Here is a 25,961-nt window from a genome sequence, read left to right on the forward strand (position 1 = left end):
CATAATATGGGAGTGTATCTCAGGTTTCGGAAGTTGTCTAATAAGCACTTTGAAAGCAGAATTAAATTCACAGTACCCGAGTGATTCTTGTGCTGTGAATATTCCATCACGAAAGATTTATACCACCTTGTTGCCTATTGAACATGCCATGCGGGATTCCAGACCCAGTTTTACTTAACAAAAGCCATTTTTCAGTTTTAAGTGTTCTGTGTATACGCTTTGACCATTTAAAATCGATAAAATTAAATGCAAAAGCCAAGAATGTTTTATTAAGGTGAAGTTGGTGTAAGCAACGCTGCAGAGGATTAAGTATCATTTTTCTAGCACAAGTGCTGAATGCATAGTGTGCCTGTAGGGGAAAGTAGTGTTGGGACTGCAGGTCGTGTTCAGTGCAGTAATGCATTTCCCCTAATCCGCCCAGCTCTCAAGACACACAATACCTTCTCTGGGCAACGCAAAGATGAGGTGATATGTGTTATTTGCAAATACTGTTTCAGTGATATAAATTACACTGAATTCTAATGGGCATGATTCTGCTCTACCAAAGGTGCCCTAGGACAGAGTGCAGAGGCTCTACCCATACACCAGTTGCTTCCATTTATAGCCCAGGAGCAATGTGGACTCGGACTCTTTCCCTTCACGTTGCACTTTTGCCATGCATGATTTCTTTGCGCAATATATCAGGGCAAAGTAAGGTCCATCGTGCCTTCTAGAGATGACCCTGGGATAACTGCCTGGTATAGACATGCCCTGTCGCTCATCTTAACTTACCCCAGGGGGGTGTTATGGAGAGCCATATAGGCACAGACATACACACAATCCTACAGCTCTATATGTAAAGACACATTTCTCTAATGCACATGTCTGACTTCATCTTGTGCCAGCCTCTGCAGTTCTTGTTATTTCTGCTTTTGTATCTGCCTTGCATAAATGTTGGCTTTATTAGTCTTTTATTCTCCTTGCAACTAACAGTACTCCCTTGTACCTTAAAATTTATTTATGCCTTTTAAATGTGAATACAAGCTGCTGTCACAGACAACAGATTCTCAGTTTTAATTAAGCCCAAAACAAAAATCTAAGATACCCAGCAGTATCATAAAAGGAAAAGAACAAAACAAAACACTGACCATATCCAAAAGGTAATATTGATCTGGCAGGAAGGTTTTATAGTCATAGATGTTGTAAAGTTTTATAACAATTGGTGAGAGCTCTCTTTTACCTTCCGTTCTATTGCTTATATTTTTCCATAATGCTCCATTGTCCTTAAATAATATAATTTTATATTCCTCGCTGTAAATCCTACCCCTCTGGAAAGAACATATTTTCCTGGTTTTTGAACATCTTTCTGCTGTAGCTAACATTAAAGGCTTATATATAGTTTTTCCTTCTTGATGGAACTTTACCTGTGCAATCCTGTGCATTTCTAGTGAGAAGTAAGCCCCACTGAGTTCAATGAGTGTTTCTCCCAGGTAAGTGGGCATAGGATTGTAGCTTTAGGGTACTTCCAGTTGTTTGTAAGGGGAAACAAGATATATTTAATGCAGGATCAATATAACACTGTACGGCAGGGAGGGGTTTAACACTTTCCCCCTATACTACAGTCCTCCTGAAGTAGCTATTCGCCCAAGAAGGAAAGCTGACATTGGCCAGAATATGGACAATTAGAGGTACTGTGTGGAGAGGAATGTTTAACTGAACAAAGAAATTAACCTGTACAGTTTCAAGAAACACAGTATTGTAGTCCTATAAGGAAAATAGATGTTTCTCGTAAAAAATAGTGCCTATGTGAAGAAAGTGTTATTGCAGATTTTCTCACCAGCAAAATGGGTTCCTCCATGTTTATAAAGTTTGGGTGTGTCTTCTTTCCCTTGCTTTCCTCTAATCCAAGTGTTTTAATTGCTGTGGTGATTCTTAAGATTGTGTAACCACTGCTTTTCAAATTCTTAAATTGTTCCTTTGTAAGTACAATGTACGGGTTTAATTTTCTATCCTTTCTGTGCTATTTAAGGAGAAAGAGCGGTTAAAACAAGAAAAACGTGATGAAAAGAGATTAAATAAAGAGCGTAAACTGGAACAGCGAAGATTGGAATTAGAAATGGCTAAGGAGCTAAAGAAGCCTAATGAAGATATGTGCTTAGCAGACCAGAAGGTAATCAGAATAATGTAAATTTACTTTTTATTTCCTTGCCCCTTTTCATGCTGGTACTCTTTTCCTTCATTCCATTGTTACAATAATTAATTTTTCTTACTGTAGCCGCCTTTAAAATCATTCCCATTTTACTTTAGATTGCTTGATAATATTACTTTAACATTTAAGTACATTCAAATTGTAACTCTAAAGTAAATACTGGGATAATGGGCTTCTTTGTTTTGTTTTGGTATGACTAGTGGACATTTTAATGTTTGGATGTCAGGCAGCCTATTTACATAACTTTCACCAGGCTAGTTTTGTTTAGAATCATATAGTAGCCTCCAGTATGCCTCTTTAAATTATATGTATTGCAGCCATTGCCTTCATGTCTGGCTTCTGAGCTTCCTATGGGCATCTAGTTGGCCATAGGTTTTGGAAACCGGAAGATGGACTAGATAGGCCATTTGGTCTGATCCAGCAGGACTCTACTTAATTTCTTAGTTTCTCTTAGAACTTTTCCGGACAGTTTTTGATACCTCAGGAAAGCACTTCTCTTTAGGGGAGCTCACTTTTTCTCAGAACAGAAACGAAAATATATGTTTGCTGGGAAAATAGGAGTCTTTCCCCAGCTAGTGATCTGGAGTGCTGCCCATGGTGTGGGTGTGTGAACATCATTGGATACTTATTAATGTTTGTCATTAGGCCAAGAGGAGGCCTTGTGTCTGACTATACCTATCTCAAAGCCAAGTGTGGTAAAGTCCCTTGTTGGTTTTATCTCTTCTACTTATATCCTCAAGCAACTGTTTAGATTGGATTTGAGACTTTAGATGGACTCCAGCTGTGGTGAAACTGACAAGAAGATTTATAATGTTTTACCTTTAGAATAGTCAGGCTCTGCTCCTGAACAAGTCCACTCTTTGCAGGATGAGTACTACCACTGTGCAACATTTTTTGAAAAAAAAATTGCTGGGTAACTGCAGCAAGTGTGATTCCTCCAGGAGCCAAACTATCCCGCCCCCCCCCCATGTATATATAAATTTGCAGTTTCTTTACAGACACTTGTGGGGGTATTATCAATACTAGGGTGCCTTGTTTTGATTGTGAGGAAGCACCCTAATTGTAACACCTAATTTTGTTCTGCTTTCATGTTCTCATGAAGCAATGATAGGGGAGTATTTGAAAGAGGTGAGCTCAAAGTGTGAACCCCACCTCCTCAAATATGCCCCAATTTGAGTTGGCTTCACCCTCTTTTGAGTTAGCCCAACTCGAATTGGAGTTCACATCTTGCCTCCATTGCTACCGTGCCCTCCTTGCCTGTCTGACCCCCAGCTCCTGAAGAAAGGTCAGGCCTGTTGCCAAATATTTGTGGTGAGGATCCTAAGTTAGTGGAGAATGATTGAAGAACACCCAGAATAAGTAGCTAAATATGTGTAAAATTATGTAGTTGAATTACTACTTAGAAAGCAATTGGGTAGAATATGGTCTACACCCTTTTTCTTATATCTTCACAAGTGACTTAATTTTTTTTGAATGAAAGCTGAATATTCAGGAGGAGCCTGTAATATCCCTGAGGAGCCCAGCCCATTACTGCCCCTATAGCTATAGCGCTGTCTTATGATAAGGTGGCTAATTATGCATCCAAAAAGAGGATATGGGTTGGCATAAAATGTGCATACGGTAATTTAAATGTATAGATGGAAATTTAGAAATAATTACTGTAATTTAAGTGGAATTACAATACATGTCAACATACAGGGGAAAACTGAGACCATGTGACCTTTATACCTGATCATTCTATGATCAAGGGGCTAACTGCTCTCCCTGGGATGGGTTTGCAGATCCCTAAACGCAAGAGCCTTTGGCTTGCTAATTTCTGTTAATTAACTCTGCAGCTCTCTGCAAAATCTGTGCTGTAGACTGCAAATGTTGCCTAAAGTTTTGCAAATGGTTTTTATTCCTTTCAGCCTTTGCCAGAGTTGCCTCGGATTCCAGGTTTGGTTCTCTCTGGAAGTACATTTTCAGACTGCCTCATGGTGGTGCAATTTCTACGCAACTTTGGTAAAGTTCTTGGTTTTGATGTGAACCTGGACGTCCCGAGTTTAAGTGTTCTCCAAGAGGGGCTGTTAAATATGGGAGATAGTATGGGAGAAGTACAAGACTTGCTTGTGAGGCTGCTCTCAGCTGCGATTTGTGATCCAGGACTAATAACAGGATACAAGGTAATGAACATCTTTATAGTATCTTTGGTGGTTTACAAATGATCAATGATTATTGCACAAACGGTGTCCCAGTTCTCACAAAGCGAGGACTATACCACATCAGATGGGCTCTCTCATAACTGAATGCTCTTCAGAACAAAATAAAACTAAAATCACTGTTAATGAAAAACTAGTGTGTTGGACAGACTAGAACCCCTGGCTCCTAATTTTCTGTTTGTAAGGATTATTTTTGTACGTGTATACGGAGGAATAATCAGTCAGAGGAATCCCGCTCCCTCCGACTCTATGCTGAAAGATATGCTCAGTGGTACTAGCTATTTGTGAAAGCTTCTTAAAAGTTAGTCTGTAATACCAGTGTATTTTTAAACGACAGCAATCCTTTAGCAACCAAATTAGTCCTAAGAAATATATTCCTGTTAGATTAGAACAAATGAGAACTGCAACAAAATATTGCAGTGTGGAATGCTCCTGTTCAGTTCCAGCTAACTAGCCATGCCTTCTTCCAGGGTATTCCATTCTATGCCCCCTGCATCTTGTTTCCATCCCCCTCCCCAACAGCGAGCAATCTATGGCCACTGAACATCCTCTGTTCTCACTGATTGAACTTTTGTAAAACTTAGGGTTCCTCCAAGCCTGCTGTTAATTCCCTCTTGTGCATGCATGGTGCTGTTTGGGCTATAAATGGACTGGTACATGGAGAATTAGGTTTGCTGTTAGCATATATGATTACTTTTTATGCCTTTATACAGTTATCTTTCTTACCTTCCCCATGGCCAGTAATTTGCTAAATTGTTTTGGGTAAACCTCTTTCAGGTAGTAGACCGTGAGTAAACTATGTAAGTAAATAAATCACCATATACAGATTTAGATGTGGCACTGGAGAGGGTTGAATTGCTATGCCGGATAGTTAACCATTTAAAAAAATGCAGAAAGTGATCAAGGAATTAACTAAGTTATATAAATGAATTCATTCTAAGACCAGCTAAGCAGGTTCCAAGCAGATTAAATGTCCTGGGCATTGAATCCCTACTATAGGCTAAGTCAGCAGCCTTCCCCAACCTGGCTCTCTTCAGACGTGTTAGACTACAACTCCCATCATTCCCAGACATCCAGTCCAAAGGCCACAATGGCTGGGGTGATGGGAATTGCAGTCCAACGTACCCAGAGGATGTCAGGTGGTCAGGGACTTCCTGCATTGAGCAGGGGGTTGGACTCGATGGCCTTGTAGGCCCCTTCCAATTCTGCTATTCTATGATTCTATGATATCTACAGCACCCTGCATTCCTTGCTCTCTGCTCTTGCGCCCAGTTTAGTGGTTGATTTCCTAGAGAGGATACAGCTAGAACTCGCACAGTTAGGTTTCTGTAAGTCATTGAAGCTTGGGGCCTCACATGTTACCAAATCATAGATTACTGTTTTATTAGACATCCTTTTATTAACCATTAAAGGCCATTTCTGCTTTCATCACTGGATTTCAGGGGTGAGTACAATCTAGCTTTTCAAGCCTGTTCATCAATATATATATATATATATTGTCAAACATCACTTTATAAGTTTGTCTCTACTTGCTGAACTGATTTCATGTTTATAGGTTTTTACTGCAATAAAGAGGTATCTAAGTACAACCTCCAAAATATTTCAGACACTTTTCTTCCCAGCAACTGCCCCACCTAAACTGTTTTTTAAATTCTTTTGTGTGTGTTTTTAAATTTATTTTAGGGGGGTTGCAGGTCAGTTGCTTAGAAGTAATGCACAAACTTTCTTTTCAACTGTTCTTGAGCCAAGCCTCAAAACTAGAATGAAGTTGTAAGTGACTTGGGAAGAGGCTTTCGAACAAAAGATGGCCTATACATTTCACTATAAATAAGTTTAAAAACCAGTTTGTTGGATTTGTGATAGTAAGTGCCAAGAGGAGAGAAACTGGCAAAAAATAATAAATCCAGGTGTGTCAGCGGAAGGTGGAGTTTCTGGCTTGCGGTATAGCATTTTTTTTTTCTTTTGGTCACCAAATAACAAATATATGTTACATTTACACTATCACTGTTAAAATGTTTTATGTACAATTATTTATGAGTGAACCTTTCCCCCTAGGCCAAAACAATTCTTGGGGATCATTTGCTGAATGTTGGCATCAACAGAGACAACGTGTCTGAAATCCTGCAGATTTTTATGGAAGGCCATTGTGGGCAAACCGAACTTACCGAAAGCTTGAAAACCAAAGCTTTTCAAGCGCATACACCAGCTCAGAAAGCATCGGTCCTCGCTTTCCTTGTAAATGAATTAGCATGTAGCAAAAGCGTTATAAGGTAATCTTTCTCCAGCTCTTTGTGCATGTTGCGCATTGTGCATTTGCTTCTGAGGAGGCTGATAATAAAATAGACAATAATAAAAAATCAGTAATAAGTTTCCTACATTGTATAGAACGGTTTCAACTTCTGAATGTTTTGAAGCAGCCTGTTGGGTGTCACATATAACCAATAACTCTCAAAGGCATTTTGCCTAACAAAGCACTGTGAGATAGTCATGCTTGTCTACCAGCATGATACTTCTAACTAACCAGCCATATCGTTTACTCATAACCCACTAGCAAATGTATTCGGCTTTACAAGGGTTGGAATAGTCCATAGTTTGAGACAGCAAAACTTTTAAGAAAACTTACACAGCTGTTAGAGCTGGACACATTGTGCTCACCCTGTCTCAGTGAATCCATGCCAGTTGGCACCCCTAGGCATGGCTCCTGCCATGGTGTGCCCCTACAGTCCCCTGAGAACAAGGTGTAGATACTCTATTCTCCTGAGGCAGGGCTGCCCCACAGCAGGAAAGGGCAGGCATTTAACTCTGTCTCTTGGCCTACTAATCTCCCCTGGTTTCAAATTATATCTACTGCAAAGCTGGTTAGGGAAGTCTGCCCCTAGTGGCTGAAGATGTTACTGCATGCTTCAACCACATGCACTCATTTAAATTAATTAAAATTAATTACTGCATTTAAAAAACAAAATAATCCCTAGGATCCTCTTAGTTTCAGGTGTCTAGGTTTCGTGGTTGTGGTCCCATAGTGTCGATGAATGGATAGACATCCTCTTTTATTCTTATAGATACGAATTTGTATTTGTGGCAGGTATATGAGTGTAGATAAATATTCTTCAAGACATTTAAAAAAACAGTTAAGATAACATTATACAATGAATTATTCAAATAATTAAGGGTGTGTTTTTCTGCTTTAACAGTGAAATAGATAAGAACATAGATTATATGTCAAATTTAAGGAGAGATAAGTGGATGGTTGAAGGCAAACTTCGGAAGTAAGTGATATATTTTTTTAAATATTCCAGGGTTTTGCTTTTATTTAATTTATCATATCGGCTGTTTCCAAACACGGAAATCATGCTATGTTTAAAGAAGTAGTGATTCCTTTTATTTCTTTAAGATGGGGGATTAATTTTAGAAAGCCCATAGCTTATCTTTCACAATCCACTAAAGGCACATGAAGTTTAATAGATTAGGACTCAAAATGGAAAGAAAGTTATTTTGTATTCCTTGAAAGAAATAAGACCATTTCCCATTTGAAGGTTCTTGGAGCTGTCAATTTGTTATTGGCATTAGTAGAAACTGATTGAAACTATCATACTGATTTGCTTTTATTCTGAATGAGGATTTACAGGGCCAGATTGTTATGCTCTAGTCATCTTTTAAAACTTCCAAATTACTTAGCTAACTAATTAAAAATACCTCAGATTTTGCTATATAAGCTCAGTATTTCCTGTGGCACCTCTAGGGAATAATTCAGTTACTGAGGTAATCTTATCTGTTTGCTACTGCGCAAACTGTCAAGTTTTGAAGGATGGTAATTTTATGCCCCCTATAAAAAAATTCCATTGTACAAAACAAAATTCCATACAGCAAGTATAATAGCTCCTTCTACCATAGAATTTTAAATTGAAATAACTGTGAATCACAGGAAGGATACATAGATATGTGGTATGCATAGCCAGGCTCCATTTCCTTCTTCTCAGTCGTTTTTCTTTCTTGTCTAGCAAAGCAAGGAGTCTTTGGCTTCTAGTGGTTGTGTTTCTAATCCTATTTCTCCCTTCCTCCCCACACTTCCCCTTAATGTATCTCAGAAGAAAGAATGAAGAAGTAAAGGAGAAGGGAGATAGAAGAAGTAAAAAAAGAGACTTAAAAGAAATTACAGGAAGAAAAATATATTGTAAAGTTATGTTTATGTTACTGGCTCCCAATTCATGCAGGTTTCATGGTTGCATCTGTGGGGCACTTTCACTCCCGTTTACAACCATGGTGTATAAGCTCTGATCATTCTATCCATGGGCGAATGAAAGTTTGATACTGCCCAGCAGTCCCCTATGGGAAGACGCCTGCTTGCTGCCTCTCTCCTCAGAGGCAACTCATTGTTCTCTTTCCTGTCCTTTCAGCAAATGTAAGTACTAGATTGGAGTGTGTGTATGTGTCATGGTCCTCTCTCTCTCTTTTTTTTCTTCCTTTCGTTCTTGTTTCAAGCAATCCTACATAAGCAGGACTTTTCTTTCTTTCTAAATCATTTCTTCGTGATTACTTCCATCCTCAGCTTCTCCCTCACCTCTGCCCCTGCCCCAATTGTGTGTGGCAATTTGGTTATTTCCTTCTTCTCCATTCATTCTTAAATGTCATGTGGATAAACTGAGGACTCCTGTTTATTCAACAGGAATTTCCTTTAGACTAAAGTTTGTTTGTTTTTATCTCATGGTCACCAGCTTTAAAGTTCTTACTTTGCATCTGTTGAAGTCTTGCAAAGCAGTTGAACAGTGAAATATTTTCATTGGTCAGCCTTCAAACAGCATTTCCCTTCTGTTTTATTTGCATCTTTGATATTATTGTGCTTCTTTGGACCTTCATATTGGGTTTTTCATTCTTCATCCTTAACTTTAGCGGAAGAGAAAGCTGTTCTTTCAGTATTATGTTCTGGTTCTTCAGTGAGGAAAAAATATACAGATACTTGCCTCCTGACGATGAGGCAAAACCTGTCCATTCATAGCTCTATTCAAAGAAATAAAGAGGCCAGCAGCACCTAACTAGAAGTCTAGAATTATTTATATTGGACTTGACTTTACATGAAGGCTTCCTAAGCTGTCATGTCATGATCTTTTGTGTGTGTGAAATATTTATTCATTATATGTTTATCCTGTCCTTCTTCCAAAGAGCTTAACACAGTGTACATAGTTCTTCTCACCAACATCTTTATCTCGATAGCAATCTTGTGAAATACATTAGGCTGGGAGACGATCAACCCCAGGTCATCTATTGAGCTTTACTGCCTGAGCAGGAATTTTAATCCTGTTCTTCTGGTCAGTGTCCAACACTGTATTCTCTATACTCTTAGATGCTTTTATCTTAGTTTGAAGGTGGGCTTCATGTGGGTTACCTTCTTTTAATGAGTTGTGAATCTATCCTGTTCAGAGTGAAGGAACTTCTAGATGTATTCTGTCCAAAGTGATAATTAGCTAGAATAAACAGATTTAAAGTTTGATTCTTTAAAATGGACATTATCTTTGTTATGACAGCATTAAAATTGCATCTTGCCAAAGATATAAGAAATTCATATTGTTCTGTGACCTAGAACATTTCTTTAAGATACCAGTCTGGCTATTTTGCTGTGTGTGTTGATACTGTGATTTCATCCAGTATAAAATGATTTGGAGACACTTTGTATTAGATATCTTCAGATCTACTATTAAGAAGGGCAAAAAACATCACAATATAAATCATATTTAGTTGCAATAAATTTATTGTTCCAGAATTGTCTTTCTAGTTACTTATTGTAGTATAGTGCACAAACAAATTAAATGGTATAGAATTTGTTTATCTGCAGTAAATCTGAGAAAAGACACCAAAACCATATGGTACTTAGTGCCTAGCTCTCAGTGATTGTTAATCACTGAGCAGGGGGTTGGACTCGATGGCCTTGTAGGCCCCTTCCAACTCTGCTATTCTATGATTCTATGATTCTATGAATGGGAGTTTTTGTCTTGAAAATATCTCTTTTTATCCCTAATATTTTGAGTTGCAGGTTGGTCTACTTAGAATGTGATATTCGAACAGCTATGTCAGAGCAAGAACATAAAATGCTGCATTAACCAGTTTTGCAATGACCATTCTCTGTGATGCAGATCTTTAGAGATAAGGCACCTATATAATTTTGTTTCCTAATAGTGTAAATAATTTTAAACCTTAAGCAGCTTTACTCCATTATGTCCTTGGTCAAGCAATAGGCCCCTAACTCTAGCCGATTAGAGTCTTACAAAAGCTTCCATCTCTGGGACTGGAAGGACAGAGGTGCAGTTAATTTATTGAAAATAGTTAGGAATTCTAGGTCTTTCTTTCTTTCTTTCTTTCTTTCTTTCCATTCTAGTCAACATCAAATCTGGTTCTTTATTTAATCACAGACTTTGTTCCAGGCTGATTTTTAAAAAGCCAGCTACTATGCATCATATCCACTTGCTGTATGGAATAGCATTTTGTAGGATGGGAGAAGAAAGGAAGAATAAGAGACTGCAAAATTGCATGGCAGCATTGGTTTATCGTAATTTATCTACTTTTGCCATCTTGATTCGTACGCTTCCTCTTTCTTTTTCTTTCTTGGAAAATCTTTGCCTTTTCCAAACATGCATTTTCATATCTCTTCAAATTCTTTTATATGCTAGAATGTTAAAAGAAGGTATTTACCCTGGCTATTGAAATACCGCCTAGGCTGTTTCAGTATATTTGCCTGCTGGATTCCTGGTAGCTAGAGCTGTAACATCTGCTGTATGGAATCTTGTTTTGTAGGGTAAGAGATGAGGAAGGGCTACTACAACTGTACTTACTGGTATGTAAGATTCTTTTGTTTCATAAAAATGAAACTAAGGCTTCTGCTGCCCAGAGTGCTACAAGTTTAGCCTCCTACATAATGCTTAAAAATATCACATAAAGTAGAATACAGAGATTTGTATTCAGATAATCTATGATCAAGTGTCAAGCTTATTGTCACCTGTGTTCATTAATTTTCTAATGTTTCTAACACAAAGAGTAGACAGTGGACTTAAAACTTGTATGAAAAAAAATGGATTACGGACATTTCAGAACTGACCAAAAGAGGAACGGAGCTAAAGGTGTATAGGAATAGCTATGGAAATGGTTTCTTATCATGGAGCATTTTATGCTGCGCTTTAGTATATTCACTAAACCTGGAATATTTGGTAAAGGACTAAATATGTTTTGAAGAGCCAGAATCCTTCTATGTCCTGAACATTCATAGCAAATAAAATCAAATATTTATAGTTTTCGCCAAATAAATATTAATTTTAAATAGAAGTCTATATCAGTGAACTACTTTTCTTATGCCAAGTCAATAGTAACAAACATCAAAGTAACAGTAAATTGCTAAATAACAGGAGTCGAAACAAACAATTTACTCTCAGTGAAGTGCGGAGGAGCTCTGTACATGTTGTAGCGACATTCTGTAATACCATTTGTCTACCATGTATTTAAAGGCTTAGAATCATTCATGCTAAGAAAACAGGCAAAAGAGATGTTACGGGAGGAGCCGATATAGGAGAAGAACAGCATTCACTAGGTACACCCACACCAGGGCGTAAAAGGAGACGGAAGGGAGGAGACAGTGATTATGACGACGATGACGATGATTATAGTGATGAGCAAGCGGATGAAGAAGATGAGGATGAGGATGACAAAGAGGACAAAAAGGGAAAGAAAGCAGATATTTGTGAAGATGAGGTGAGGAATTCTAATAAATACCAGATGTTCAGTCCATGTGTTTTGATTTACAAATTAGATTCATAATTCTGTGGGGTACTTCTGACTAGGACCAAGATACAGAAAGCTGTTTATCATGAGGGGTTTGTGCTAGATTTCTAAAAACGTTTTTTAACAGCTGCTTTTGAAACTTTCCTCTGTTTCAAAAGCAGTTTGCTAGGCTGCAGTTTGGGGCAGGGGTGGGGAGGAATGTGAAACCCCCTTGGCTCCCCAGGGCTAATCTCATGGTTCTTTAAATCCTGGTCTAGGTTCATATTTTTCTTATGGAGTTCTAACTTATGTTTTCATCAACGAAAATTGAAAAACTATAAACTTTAATCAGTCTTCCAAAAGAAGATCAATAACAGTTGTACTTAGTGTTCATTGTATCAAATTTATCTCATGAAGTTACTTTATGGTTTCACATGAATTTTGAAATAAAATGCTAAACTCTCCCCCAAAAGTGATTGATTAGCCTAGCAGATCACATTACTCATCATGAGAAAAACACTTAAAATGAATTTTCAACAAGCATGAAATTTTATAACACTTAAATTATATTTTAGGAGATCTGCCATCTTGAGGAGCAGCCCTCAGATGTATGCCAAAGAGTGGAGTCTAAGAGTATCGAACATCATAAAGGGACTGTTTAAGGATATGTAACTAAGGCCTCATCTACACCAAGCAATGAAAGTGTATGAAAGTGGTATGAAAGCTGTGTATAAAAGACAGGAGACACACTACTGTTTATAGTGGTATTGAAGTGCACTGACAACTGTTGGGGCCCATTGACATATACCATATACTACTTTCATACTGCTATATCCTGCTTGGTATGGTTCCTGCCTTTTATATACCACTTTCATAGTGCAATATCCTGCTTGGTGTAGATGAGGCCTAAGTTTGATCACAGGGTTTTGCAACAGCTGAGGGAATACAGGACTATGGATGTTGTGATAAGCAAAGCAGTGGCGCGGGAGGGGTTAGTTAAACCAGAGGCACTAATGGCTCATGGCAGTGATGGCTGCTCCAGTTGAGAGTCAGACCTAGTTCAGGTGCTGCAGTTGTTATATGTATCAAAGTTCTACTCTGTATTGAAATTCTGTGAGAGGGAGTAGAGTCTATTTGATTGTAGGCTTTCACATTCCATTTAGCAGTTCAGCAGAGGCAGAAAAGGAAGGAGAGGATCTTGGGGACTGGGTAATGCAAGTCTCCTATCTGAAAAGCTTGTTAGTCAGCAGTTAGCCATGCAACTGCTATGGCAGCTACTTTTTTACATCTTTTCCGCACAGGGCAAGATAGTGGTCATAACACTAAGTCCTTGGGAAATACAACTGAGGCTAGGAAAACGAGCGATTTTCAAGCTCACCTAAATTCTCCAAAAATCACTTTGAAGCTTGTTCTGGCTCGCTCCCAATTTCATTTTCAATTTGTTTTTTGAGCTCATTCGAATGGGAAAAGTGCACCCTTTCCCCCATTGTCTAAAGCATGAAAATGTGTATTTTGAAGTGCTCATTTAAAAAAATGTGCATTATTCAACCACAATCACAAATTTGGGAATTTGCAAACATTTTTTGAAAAAGCGCTCCTGCTTGCCTTCAGGATTGTAAACAGGACATCTTCACTAGATTTGTGAACAGAAATCAAATTCTCAAACATCCCTAAATTATTATTTATTTATATAGCACCATCAACATTCATGGTGCTGTACAGAACAAAATAAAACAGAATACAAAACACCCTGCCATATGGCGTACATTCTAAAATCACAATAACAAACAAACAGGGAGGGGAAAGGCCAACCAGCATGGGGGACAATAAAACTAATAATAAAAACTAGTATCGTCACACTACGGATTATAAGCTTTCGAGAAGCCTTGCACAGTTACTGTAGGCCCATGAGGATAGAGGTCACCCTTCTTTCATGTAGCATCAGCAGTGTCCTGCTGTCTCAGCTGGCATACTTATACCTGGCTAAGGGAGTCTGCATTTGTGCAGCTGCTGCAGAGAGCAAAGACTCAGATGAGGATCACATTCCATGACACACGCCTGTGTTTTCTGATGCCTTGTAATTTTTAAGGCATACCCCACGAAGCTCTGATGTTACATTAATAGGTTGTAGGAATACGATTAGTTTACAGAGAATAATGCAGTGCTGCATTTTGTTTATTGGTGGTAGGATGATGGGGACCAGACAGCAAGTGTGGAGGAGCTAGAGAAACAGATTGACAAACTGACTAAGGTAAGCTGCCGCCATAGTTAAGATTGTACTCCTTTTATTTAGGTACCTAAATAAATGTCTAGATAGTAGACAGTTATTCTTTCAAGTGTTCTTAAATAGGCCTTTAGTATTCAATCATACTCATTAGACTTTTCTGGAAGTGCGAAACCGGGGGCAGCCTTTCAGTGAAACAAAAGGAGCAAACAAAAATGCTCCTGTCTGGATGGTTAGTGGGGGAAGAGGAGGGAAGTTAGTGTCCTTTTTACTTTTGCAGGTGCAAAAATGTTTAAGGCAAGCTCTTGGCCTAACTTAATTTAAACCTGTGAGAAATAATGGGAGTGCAGGAATGCAAGGCTGCATCCAAGTGGCATAGCTGGTTGTATGGTTTCGTGATAAACCAGGCCTATGCAAAAAGTGCTACAAAAATGGTTGCACAGGCTTGCTCTGTAATCTGTCATTTGGATTGTGTCACACTGCTGATGCCCTACTCTGTTGTATGGACCACTAGGGATCATCAAAGTCTTTGGCTCAGTTCAATCAAAACCTTTCTCTACGCAGTGGGAAAACTCCACTCAGTGGTTGAGTTTGTAGGAAGTACTCCCCACACAACATGTTCTAACTCCACTATTGTGTGACTGTGGGCTCCCATGGAGTTGAGTAAAACGCAACACAATGTTTGATTGACAGTTCCTCTGCCCTCTCCCCTCCACCATTCCTCCAATGGTATCCCATCAGCCATTGCTGGGGGAAAAAAACAATCCCAGCGGCTCTCCTAGAGTGGCACTCGCTCCTTTCGCCTCTCTTGCCGGAGAACTCAACGCAACGGGAAACTCCACAAAAAAGTTCACTACACGGAGCCCTACACACAACACAACAGTTGTGCAGGAACTCTCCCCTGCACAGCATGGATACTCAATGTGGAGTGTTTTCTAAAAAAAACAAAAAACCCAACTCTGCCGTGGAGTGGAGTTTTCCCTCCAGACAACACATTTCTTAACGGTGGTGTAAAAACTCCACTGTGGAGTTCTAAAACCACCATTGACAAATGTGTTGTCTGAACTGAGCCCTTGTGTGACTTGAGGTTCTTGAGTGTGCTGAACTACTGCACCTGGCACTATTGGTAGTAGCCTTGGTTAAACATATCTTTAATGTATAAGACAGTTGCCAGGATCAAAAGAACTGTGAAAATAGTTTTGTGAGTCCAAGAGGGCTTTAGATTGGTTATTCCACAATAGCAGACCCCATGCCACATAGCAAACTGTTTTTGAAATTAGAGTTTTTTAAACCTGACTGATAACATCTGTAATAAACTAATAGTGGTAGAATACAACAATGTAACTTAGTTCAGGATATGGCTGATTATCTGGAATTTCTGTTTAATGCTTCCTGGCCCTGGCCCCCAAATGCTTGGTCTACACCAGCGCACATCCTCAGGTCTGATGTACATCCAACCCAAGCAAGTTGCGTGGTGCTATAGATCTTGCCTCTAGCCCATCTATGCCTCGGATAGGTGATTGTCCTCTGCCAGCTGTTCCTGCAAAGATGATTCCCCCCTGCATCTCAGTCTTCTTGATTCAGCTGAACTAGGAGCATAACAGAATCATGACACTAAAAGAGTTCAGGCAAGGGATGATTTCCCCCCTCTCTTGTATTTGAACACTTGCTTTGTCTACAGGTAATCCTGAACATAATTTTCTCTCAAAGCCAATCAAAATATCTTAATTAATTTCACATCAGAAGATACAATATGTTATATTGGCTTGGCTACTTTTATCACTCATACACACACACCATTTACTGTGTTGCATAATTGATAAGATTTCATCTGCTGTCATGCAATGAAAAGCATTGATCCCTTTGTTCTCTGGAAATTGGTAACAACATACAGAAGGCAGCCTTGCAGAATGCATCTTTCAACCTGGTTCTCTCAAGGGCAGGAAGAAACAAAGTGTTATTTTTGAAGTAGCCAGAATGTCTGGAAATTGTCAGATCTGTTGAACTGTCGACAATCATTTATTTATTTATTACATTTCTATTTTGCCCAACAGCCGAAGCTTTCTGTGGTTATCCTTTAGCTTAACGCCGTAGAAAAAAGGTATAACAACAATGCTTTTTTAAAAAAAAATTTTTTTAAACCCCCAACAGCAACAGAACCAGTACAGAAGAAAGTTATTTGAAGCTTCTCACTCTTTACGTTCAATGATGTTTGGCCAGGATCGTTACAGACGTCGATATTGGATTCTGCCCCAGTGCGGGGGCATTTTTGTTGAAGGCATGGAAAGCGGAGAAGGTAATGAGGTAGTCCTAGGAATGATGGAATAATTTGTAGGCTTTGCATGGTTTTTTTTCCTATCAAGGGTTCCTTTAGTAAGGTACTGACAAGAGTCTTAGTGATGGATTTGCCTTCCAACCATTGATGTTGCTTTGGGGACCTCTCTGGGTTGCAGATGTAGATATTACATTGGTATGATGACTTCTGCGACCTTATAGCTTGAAATGGCAGGCTGGGGCATTTGGGAGTATATTTCTTTGCAGATATCCATCCTAATCTCTTGTGTTCAAATTTATTGTGGTATATCTCGAGTGTGATTTCTGGGAAGACACTTGTGAGGGAAGAGAACACTGTGCTAATGAGTTGTTCGCATCTTAGCAGCTACACATAGAGTTGGAATACCCAATCAGGGGCAACAGTTGGAATGTGGGGTGGGCCTGCACCTGGAGAAGCAGTTAATCTTTACTGCACACAAATTAAGCTTTTCTCCCCCTCTGGATCTATGCCTTTCACAAATTGCCACCTGAACTCTGTACTCTGAATGACCAAATAGAATATCACCAAAAAGGTTGAACTCGTTAGAAACTGCTGAGAATAAGGCATAAAAATTAGGGCAGTATTATTTTCCCCTTTTGAAATTAATTCAGATTTTGCCAAAAGTGCAGACACCCTTGCAGGTCATAGACCATAAACACCTACCTCCACTGATCTATAATTATGCAGCTGCACTTACTCTCCCTGTCATCTGTCCTTTTCCTTCCCTATGACTCTCCTTTTTCTTTTGTTCTTTGTGAAAATTCTTATTAATGCTTGTTGACACATGCTAAAGGGCTAGAGGAGGAAAAATGTGGGAATCAAGAAGGGGAGGATTTCCCCTTGTTTTAAAAAAATGGGCCTTTTGTCTTTAAACAAAAGACTAACATGGTTTCTAACAGTACGTATGTCAAAATACTTAAATATGAACACCCCAATCCAGAGATGGATATCTGTACATGTGTAATTTTGAGCTTAAAACGGATACAGATCTGGATGTTGTCCATCTATGCAAGTTGCATACATTTAGATGTCATTCTGGTGCAATGCGTCATGCAACTTAATGTGACTAGAGCTGGACTGGGGTGTTAATCTGTTCTGATCGTTCCCAGTAATCTTAGCTAAAAAGTGAAAGAAGTAGAAAATACTTGATATAAAAAACTGATAGTACATACTTTTTAATAATATTAGAATCTAAATTCTAATGTTGCAATGCCTAATTTTCAGGTGCTTCACATGTAATAATAATTAATACTAATTAGTATCATAAATGCTTTAAAGAAACAGGAAATATGAGTAATGAAACATGATTCCCCCCTCTCCTTTTTAAAGTTTTTCCTGTAAGTCTGGACGAGCACAAGTAAGAAGGCTGACAACAGAATAAGTTTTCAAAAAATAGTTGTGGGTGGGATTCAACAGCTAGCCAGCAAAAGCACCACTGCCATTTCTAAAACACTTACGTTAAGGGATATCTTAATTTGTGTTTAGTCCTTATGGCGAAGTCAATGTTGGTCACATTGAAATAGGGGAGTGTGTTTCTTTCCCCCTGAAAGTGGGACCAATGTGATTTGGAATAATATTTGAATATGTCGTTCCATACCTATTTGTTGGACGGTACCTGTGATAACACATTCTCAATGCTTGTGTGGTTCCCATCTCATGCCCTGAAACACACATTATCCTCCCTTTTAAAAAGGAAGTGAGGGAGGCATCCCAGCTAGTGCACCATCTCCATCCATCCATCCAGGCAACACATATGAATTGGGCATTGCACATTTGCCTTTAAATTAGGATTTGTAAGACTATTTGTAAGGCAAGAATGTAGTATTGGTACGGGTTTAATTGATGTCTGGATAAGTCATAATAAAATTTCCAACTCCACAAGTGCCTTAGAGAGCTGTTCCAAACATTACACAGAATAAGGTGGCAAACGCAGATGAGAGAATTTTTGAATTAGACAGCTTTGGACTACAAGGGGTTGGGTGTGTCATCTTTTAATGCTCTGCCACATTAAAATAGCAAGAACAACATGCCATGTAGGCAAGAAAGGTTTAGCACAGCCTTCTTTCTAATGTTCTAGTTTACTACATGTAGAGCTGTGTTTTAGTTTTGTTCCTAATTTAGAGGAGCATTGAAAAAAGCATTTTCTCCACATGGAGACCGAATGATCAGTCCCAGAGTTCTGCCACCTCATTCTGTGTAACGTGTAACACAGCTCTTTCAGTCCAAACCTAAACACGTTACCAGGAAGTAAGTCCCAGTATTTTCTCTTAAACAAACCTCCACACACATGTTTATAACCCATGTTAGTTATAAACTTTTGTTTCTTACAGTTGATTTTCAAGTAGATTAAAATACTGCTTTAGACCAAGCTATAGACATTTCCAAGTTGTAATTAAATAAGTAACCGTGTCTCTGTGTGTGCAGGTCTGGAAGAAATTGCAAAAGAAAAAGAGAAGCTGAAAAAGGCCAAAAGCATTCATATCAAAGAAGAAATGTTTGAGACCTCAGAAGAAAAATTAAGTTGTTTAAACACAAACCAATGTAATCAAAAAGAAGATCTGAAAGAGAAGGACAGCACAAACCTGTTCCTGCAAAAACCTGGCTCTTTTTCAAAGCTAAGCAAACTGTTGGAGGTAGCAAAAATGCCTCCTGACTCTGACATTCTAGCCCCAAAAGCCAATGGCAGTGCAGCAAATGGGTGCTCCTTGTCTTATCAAAATAGCTCTAAAACCTCACTCTGTAGCCACCAGGCCTCTGCATCACAAAACAGTGCTGAAAAGTCAGATCCAAATAATCTCTTTAATCCTGTTGCAACTGGGCCAGGGAAATTTTACAGCTCTCCATTAATTTCAAATGACCAGCTGTTAAAGACTCTTACAGAAAAGAGCAGACAGTGGTTCAGCCTTTTACCCAGAACTCCTTGTGATGACACATCAGTTACCCATATAGATTCACCAGCTGCTGCTGCTGCTTCACTGACTCCTCATTCTCATTCTCCATCTAAGTCACCTTCACCTGTCTCATCTCCACTAATTGGTTCAGCCTCTTCACCAAGTCCAATGGGATTAAGTCCGTTTGCATTGTCACCCCTTCAGGTAAGCATTAAATTATACTTCAAAGGGTTCATTCTTGAACTCTTCATGTACGTAAAACTTGGCATTTTTTCCTTTTAAATATGAAGATAAGTTGATGAAGACAACTATTGAGGTTCTTAAGTGGAGGCTCCTCTATAGGGCCAAAAAGAAAAAAATGCATTTAAAGATTTAATTGCATTAAATTAATCACTTAAATATTTCTGTGTGATCTGGGTGAAGTCGATGATTTATTAATTCTAGCTTTCTTTTGGTTGTCAAGTCTCAATGCTTCTCTCTCCTATCTAAGGGGCTATCTGTATGTTTTAAAAGCCCTGCGATAGCTGCTGTGTGGCACTGCAATGGTTATATGACATAGCAAGCACTACAGGGCTTTCCCATGAAGCTGCACATTGGATATGTCTGGGATTTACCCCGACTTTTACTATAGCTCTTTTGCCATCTGGCCTCGCTGCAGTGTCACGCCAACAATGTTCCTGAGCAGAAGATGACATCTGATTGGTCACTGGAAGCTGGGCATGGGGCGGGCCCAGCAAACCAAATGGCTGCTGGAAAGCCCGCATTGCTTCCTCCAGTAAGATTATTCGCCATCACCCCGCAGCAGCAATACTGTGGCATTTGGCAGCAGATCAGCACCAATGCAGTGCCGTGAAGTCAGAGTTCCAGTCTCTATTTTCAAGCTGGCTTTTCATTCAGGCCTCTCTGATCCTGTCAGGGCAAGGGTTAAGGTTAGGGTTAATCTATTTGGGTCAGGAGAAGGAAATTTCCAGGGATAACTTCAGTCCAAGTTGGGAACCCTATGCACTGGGGTCCTGTGAGAATTGTACTCTGTATTGTCACTTCACTTTGTCCCCAGTATGGAAATTGTTATATACAGTCTTGATACTGAAAGGCTTTGAGCATGAGCAGAGTACACAATAGAAATGAGTCTGTACGTTATATTTGTTTAGTAGGAAAGGTATTTTATAGTCTGTCCTCAGGATGCCTAACTTCATTTACAAAAATATAAATAAACAAGGGATAAGTATCAGGTATAGTGTGATAATGAGGCAAGAAGTGAGCCATTTGCTAGATGAACAGCAGACTAATGATTCTGAAAAATACATTATAGTGCCAATGAAGGGCTTTGATTTGATAGACCCACAGTATCCCAATGATACTGTGGGTTGTAACCCGCCAATGGGTCTCAGCTGACATTCAGGTGGGTGCAAATTAACTAGTGCCTCTTTGTTTGACTGCCCTGTGCCATGACTGCATCATGCAGACTATATTGGCCAGTGGGATTTGGTTAGAGATCAAAGATGATGATGATGATGATGATTCCCTTTTCCTCTCCTTCCCCAAAGCCCTTTGCACCCCTCAAATGTCTAGTCCAGAAGGATCTTCTGAGTTGGGGAACAGAGGGCTGCAGAAGGGAAGGGGAATTAGTGATATTCGCCTCTCACTTTTCCTCCAGTGGAAGCCTCCATTGGATCAGAGTCACTTCCACACATGGAAAGTGTGGAAAATGAGCATTACTTAGGATCCAAGCCGTTATGTATTACATTGATAAGATTATAATCTTCTTGCCTGATCCTTCTGTGCACAATTTACTGCAGGTGGTGTCCCCTCTAAGGCCAGTAGGGGCAGAATGTGTCCAAGATTGACAGTTCTCAGACTTTCCAGAGCAATTGGAGCCTGTCTTGCCTTATCTCCTCTCACCAATTGGGGTGCCTTAACTATCAAGGACAACTTGAATGGCAAAAAATGTGTCCCATCTCTTCTACCAGCAGAAAGTCTAGATCCAAGCCTACTATTTTATTTTTAGCACCCATTATATATAGTTTTATGGATATTATGAAAAAATGTCAGTTTTTTTTAAAAAAAAATCAACCTGTTTTAATTCTTCCATTTTCCATTCAGACGTTATATGATTTTTTTTTAAAAAAATTGTAGTTGCCTTCTATTTTAAGGCAGCCTTCCCCAATGCTGTACCCTCCAGATATTTTGGACTACAACTTCTATCAGGCCCAGCCAGCATGGCCAATGGTCACGGATTATGAGAGTTGTGGTGCAAAATTTCCCTTTGGAGGACCAAAGTTTGGGTAAGGCTGTTTTAAGATATTTACTAACCAAGTCTTTCTGTATGTGTGTATCATATCTAGTACAAAATCATCCTGTTCCTGGTTTCCGTTTTCTATGTGCAGCTGCTCTAGTAGAATTAATGGTTATATTTTTCAAAATGTTTTTGGCATAGCAGATGAAGTCAGGATTGCCTGTAATGGGACTTCAGTTCTGTGGATGGCCTACTGGAGTTATTACTTCAAATCTTCCATTTTCATCTCCATTGCCTAGTATGGGGTCAGGTATGGGATTGTCAGAAGGAAATGGCAATTCGTTTTTGACACCCAGTGTTCCAACAAGTAAAAGTGAATCACCAGTGCCACAAGTTGAGAAACAAGCTTCAATACCTTCTGCGGTGGTTGAAGTAGCCAAGCCAGCTGATTATCCTATTCCAAAGCCCATCCCAGAGGGTAAGCACCATATATGCCCCATGTTATTTAAAAAACAAAAACACATTTCTTACTTTATTTTACTCCTCTGGTTTGGATTTAATGACCAGGCTTTTTTCTTTTTAAGTATATCCTGAGGAGAACCACTTGTATAGCCTGAAATTTATTTATTTGTTCATTTCCTTCTGTTAAAGTGGCCTTGCACTGTTAAATTTAAAAAGTGCTTGTCCTCAGATTATGGAGAACAGGCTGAATATAATTTGTTGTTACTAAGATCCATGAAGAAAATGTTAAAGCAGTAGATTCTCCCTATATTTTTGTCTGTTTTGTCTGTAAAGGGGGGGGGGTCATTAAATGTATCCCCCTCTGCCAACAGCTAGATTTAAATTTGATGTGTTTGTTTGCGTTTCTGTCATTGTAATTAAAACCAGTTAATTAATTAATTAATTAATTAAAGAAGTAAAAGAAAAAAAGTGTTTGTCTCTTTGGCAGTAAAAATGCCTGCTAGAAAAACAAGATGCGAAATCTGAACTTGGACCTACAACTCTCTCCTATGTCCACATAATCATATCTTTGGATCTAGGCCAATGATCTTATTGTTGAAAAACACGTATTATATTCCAAGTATTAGTAAAAAAAAAAAAAATCTCCTTGTTTTGATTCAGAAATGCAGTTTGGCTGGTGGAGAATTATTGACCCAGAGGACCTAAAAGCTTTGCTTAAAGTGTTGCATCTCAGGGGAATTAGAGAAAAGGCCTTACAGAAGCAAATACAAAAACATATGGATTATATTACTCTAGCCTGCCTCAAGAATAAAGATGGTATGTAACTGAAACAAAAACAAACACTTGTATAATGGCATAATGATAATTAGATATTTGCCATTTTTCAAGATTTCCCTCTGTGAGCTGCTACTTTCATTCAGGTAAGTCTTTACTAATTGATGGCTTATCGTTTTAAAAAATAAAAATACAATGAATTGTTTAAACAAGAAAAACAAAATGAATCCACACATTTTATACATGAACTAGTCAAAAGCCTGTTCAGATTCATTGGAGCTTCTTAATTGATAAATGGATTGTTGCTGCCCTTCACGAAGTGGCAGAGGCTGTAATCCTGTTTTTCACTTTTTGTTAGTTCAGTGTCACTGGCCTCAATGTAAAAGTGTATTTCATCCAAGGAAAAGAATTCCTGAGCTTGCAAACTTGATTAGGCTGAAAGTTGTACTAAAAGCAACCCAATCTGATTCCCAAATGCAGCTGCAATTATTGAAGTAAACGAAAACGATGAGAACCAGGTAACACGGGATATTGTGGAGAACTGGTCCATAGAAGAGCAAGCCATGGATATGGATATTGCTATTCTTCAACAGGTGGAGGACTTAGAAAGAAGAGTGGCATCAGCTAGTTTGCAAATCAAGGTAAAACCTGTCTTCAGTAATGTCATTGCAGAAGTGATAATTCAATGCTGTTAAGAGCAGCTCTTTACAGTTCAGGATAAGTGCTTTCTCAGTAATGTCTTCCCGGGGGGGAAAAGACCAATATAGTTTCATTAGGTTAATATCACCTAGACCAAAATGATTTTATCCTTTTTTATGTTTCATATATAAAGTGAACAGTAGACATGGCATTACTTTATTTCTACGATTAAACATTCAGAGAAGGAATATGAGCCAGAATCTGAAGAATGGTGCAACTAGTTCCATGAATCTGAGCGCCTAACTAGACATTATGGGGGACACGGAGCACTCTGTGACCTGTAAGTTCCTACACTTCTTTAGTAGAAGAAAGAGATGATATGTCATCATCACACTTGGCATTTCCCCAGTCCACACTCCATTTCATTGGCTTACATTTGCAGGAGGTGGAGAAATATTCGACTGCAATGATGTCACATACACTTTTCCTTCTACTAAACAGTGGGGAAATCTGGGGTTCAGTGGCAACCCTCTGTTCCCTGTAATATCTAGTTACATCCTAATGGGGATTTGGGATTGTGCTTCTGAAACACCACCTGCTTGTATATGATGAAAAGCTTTTACAAGGAATACAGATTTTAGCAGCAATTTACCATATGACTTGGAGGTCTTCCACTTAAAAATTAGTCAAAACTTCTGCTAACTGAGAACAATCTCTTAGGCATACCTGTGGTAGCCCTTCAGATTCCAGCCATGCTCACTAGCTGGCATGATAATCAACAAATTATTTGTGGTTTAATTATACAAGCTCTCTGTAGTTTTCTGACATTTTTAAAAATTGCTTGAGTAAAGCAAGTGTATGTTGTATTTTATGCTGTGTTGGCATGTTTATTAGTTTTGTATTGTTAATTTTATTGTGTTTGTTGTAGTAGTAGTAGTGTAAAATGCCTAGAGATAGTAAATATACTTTAGAGTACATTGATTTCTTCCCCCATACAACTAACAAGATGTATGATAAGAAATCATCAAAGTCACAGAAAATTCATGTGAATAAACCTGGCCACTGCGGGTTAACCAAGGTGATTACAGAGTTAAGAGACATGTGTCAAAATTATGAAACTGGGTCTTGGTTTGAGTATGGTCTTCCCATTCCATGATTGGCTCTTGGGTGTGTTAATTTCCACTTTTCATGTAAGAACTTTGTTGATTAATCCTTCTTTTTTCCAAGAAAATAAAAGAATGTGTTGCTATAAAACTCTGTTCTTAAAATTAATAATTCTTGTTATCCAAGTTGTACAGGAAAGAAGCTATTACCCCACAATTTTTGAGACCTTCTGGAAAGAGACACACATTTTAGGGGATAATCAAACAAACAGTGCATTACCCATACTTAGGTGGTTACAGTAGCAAACAAACATGTGCAAACCTTTCTATTAAAATATAGGGTTGGATGTGCCCTGAACCAGCGTCGGAAAGGGAAGACCTGGTATATTATGAACATAAGTCAATTACTAAATTGCACGAGAAGCGTGATGGTGATTGTGCTGGTGGAGAAGAAGGCAGTAGCAGTACTCTAGAACGGAAGAGTGACAACCCTCTAGATATAGCTGTAACCAGACTTGCTGACTTGGAGCGGAACATAGAGCGAAGGTATCTGAAGAGCCCCTTAAGTACCACCATTCAGATCAAACTGGATAATGTGGGCACAGTTACTGTCCCTGCTCCTGCACCATCCGTTAGTGGTGATGGTGACGGGTAGGTTATTGAGATTAACTTAAAAAATTATTGTGCTTCTTTGCTAATTGGAGCCTATTTTCTATTGTGTGTTTATCTATGTATCTTCTTGTATGTCTCTGATCCGCACGGATCACGTTATTATGCATGGTGCTTTGTAAAGATTTTTTTTCTCCCCCGTTACGTATGTTAATCCTGCAAAGTTATCTTACATTTAACTGGTTGTGACTAAGCTTTGAGGCACGTAGCCACAGTCTGTGCACTACATCAAATTTAGTTGCTTAAGCCTTATTACCCTTTACTGGCTGTGTACGTTTTTGTCATTGCTTGGCTTTCAGTGTGACAATGATTGTTCCACGTTCAGAAACTGATGAAAATGGATGTGACCTGCTTAATTTCTCTATATTTCAATGCAGAATGGAAGAGGATATTGCTCCAGGGCTAAGGGTATGGAGAAGGGCATTGTCAGAAGCTCGCAGTGCTGCACAGGTAGCTCTGTGCATTCAGCAGTTACAGAAATCAATAGCATGGGAAAAATCTATTATGAAAGTTGTAAGTGTTG

The 25,961-nt window shown here is 38.8% G+C and overlaps 1 protein-coding gene across 12 annotated transcripts in view; it reads left to right on the plus strand.

The window, feature by feature from the left end:
• The window catches only part of BAZ2B (bromodomain adjacent to zinc finger domain 2B), a 204,921-nt gene that overhangs the window by 168,145 nt on the left and 10,815 nt on the right, over window positions 1-25,961 (plus strand). For 4 of the 12 annotated variants that reach the window (XM_063116506.1, XM_063116510.1, XM_063116511.1 and 1 more), the window contains 13 exons: window positions 2,009-2,149; window positions 4,096-4,350; window positions 6,442-6,656; window positions 7,578-7,652; window positions 11,874-12,117; window positions 14,315-14,377; window positions 16,502-16,646; window positions 19,089-19,759; window positions 21,993-22,269; window positions 22,914-23,069; window positions 23,508-23,668; window positions 25,110-25,420; window positions 25,816-25,951. In XM_063116506.1, the coding sequence (XP_062972576.1) occupies window positions 2,009-2,149; window positions 4,096-4,350; window positions 6,442-6,656; window positions 7,578-7,652; window positions 11,874-12,117; window positions 14,315-14,377; window positions 16,502-16,646; window positions 19,089-19,759; window positions 21,993-22,269; window positions 22,914-23,069; window positions 23,508-23,668; window positions 25,110-25,420; window positions 25,816-25,951 (2,850 nt within the window). The remainder of the gene's footprint in view (window positions 1-2,008; window positions 2,150-4,095; window positions 4,351-6,441; window positions 6,657-7,577; window positions 7,653-11,873; window positions 12,118-14,314; window positions 14,378-16,501; window positions 16,647-19,088; window positions 19,760-21,992; window positions 22,270-22,913; window positions 23,070-23,507; window positions 23,669-25,109; window positions 25,421-25,815; window positions 25,952-25,961) is intronic. The other 8 variants (XM_063116508.1, XM_063116512.1, XM_063116514.1 and 5 more) reach the window with 6 other exon arrangements.

Source organism: Elgaria multicarinata, chromosome 2, assembly GCF_023053635.1.
Source record: "Elgaria multicarinata webbii isolate HBS135686 ecotype San Diego chromosome 2, rElgMul1.1.pri, whole genome shotgun sequence".
Classification (NCBI taxonomy): domain Eukaryota; kingdom Metazoa; phylum Chordata; class Lepidosauria; order Squamata; family Anguidae; genus Elgaria; species Elgaria multicarinata.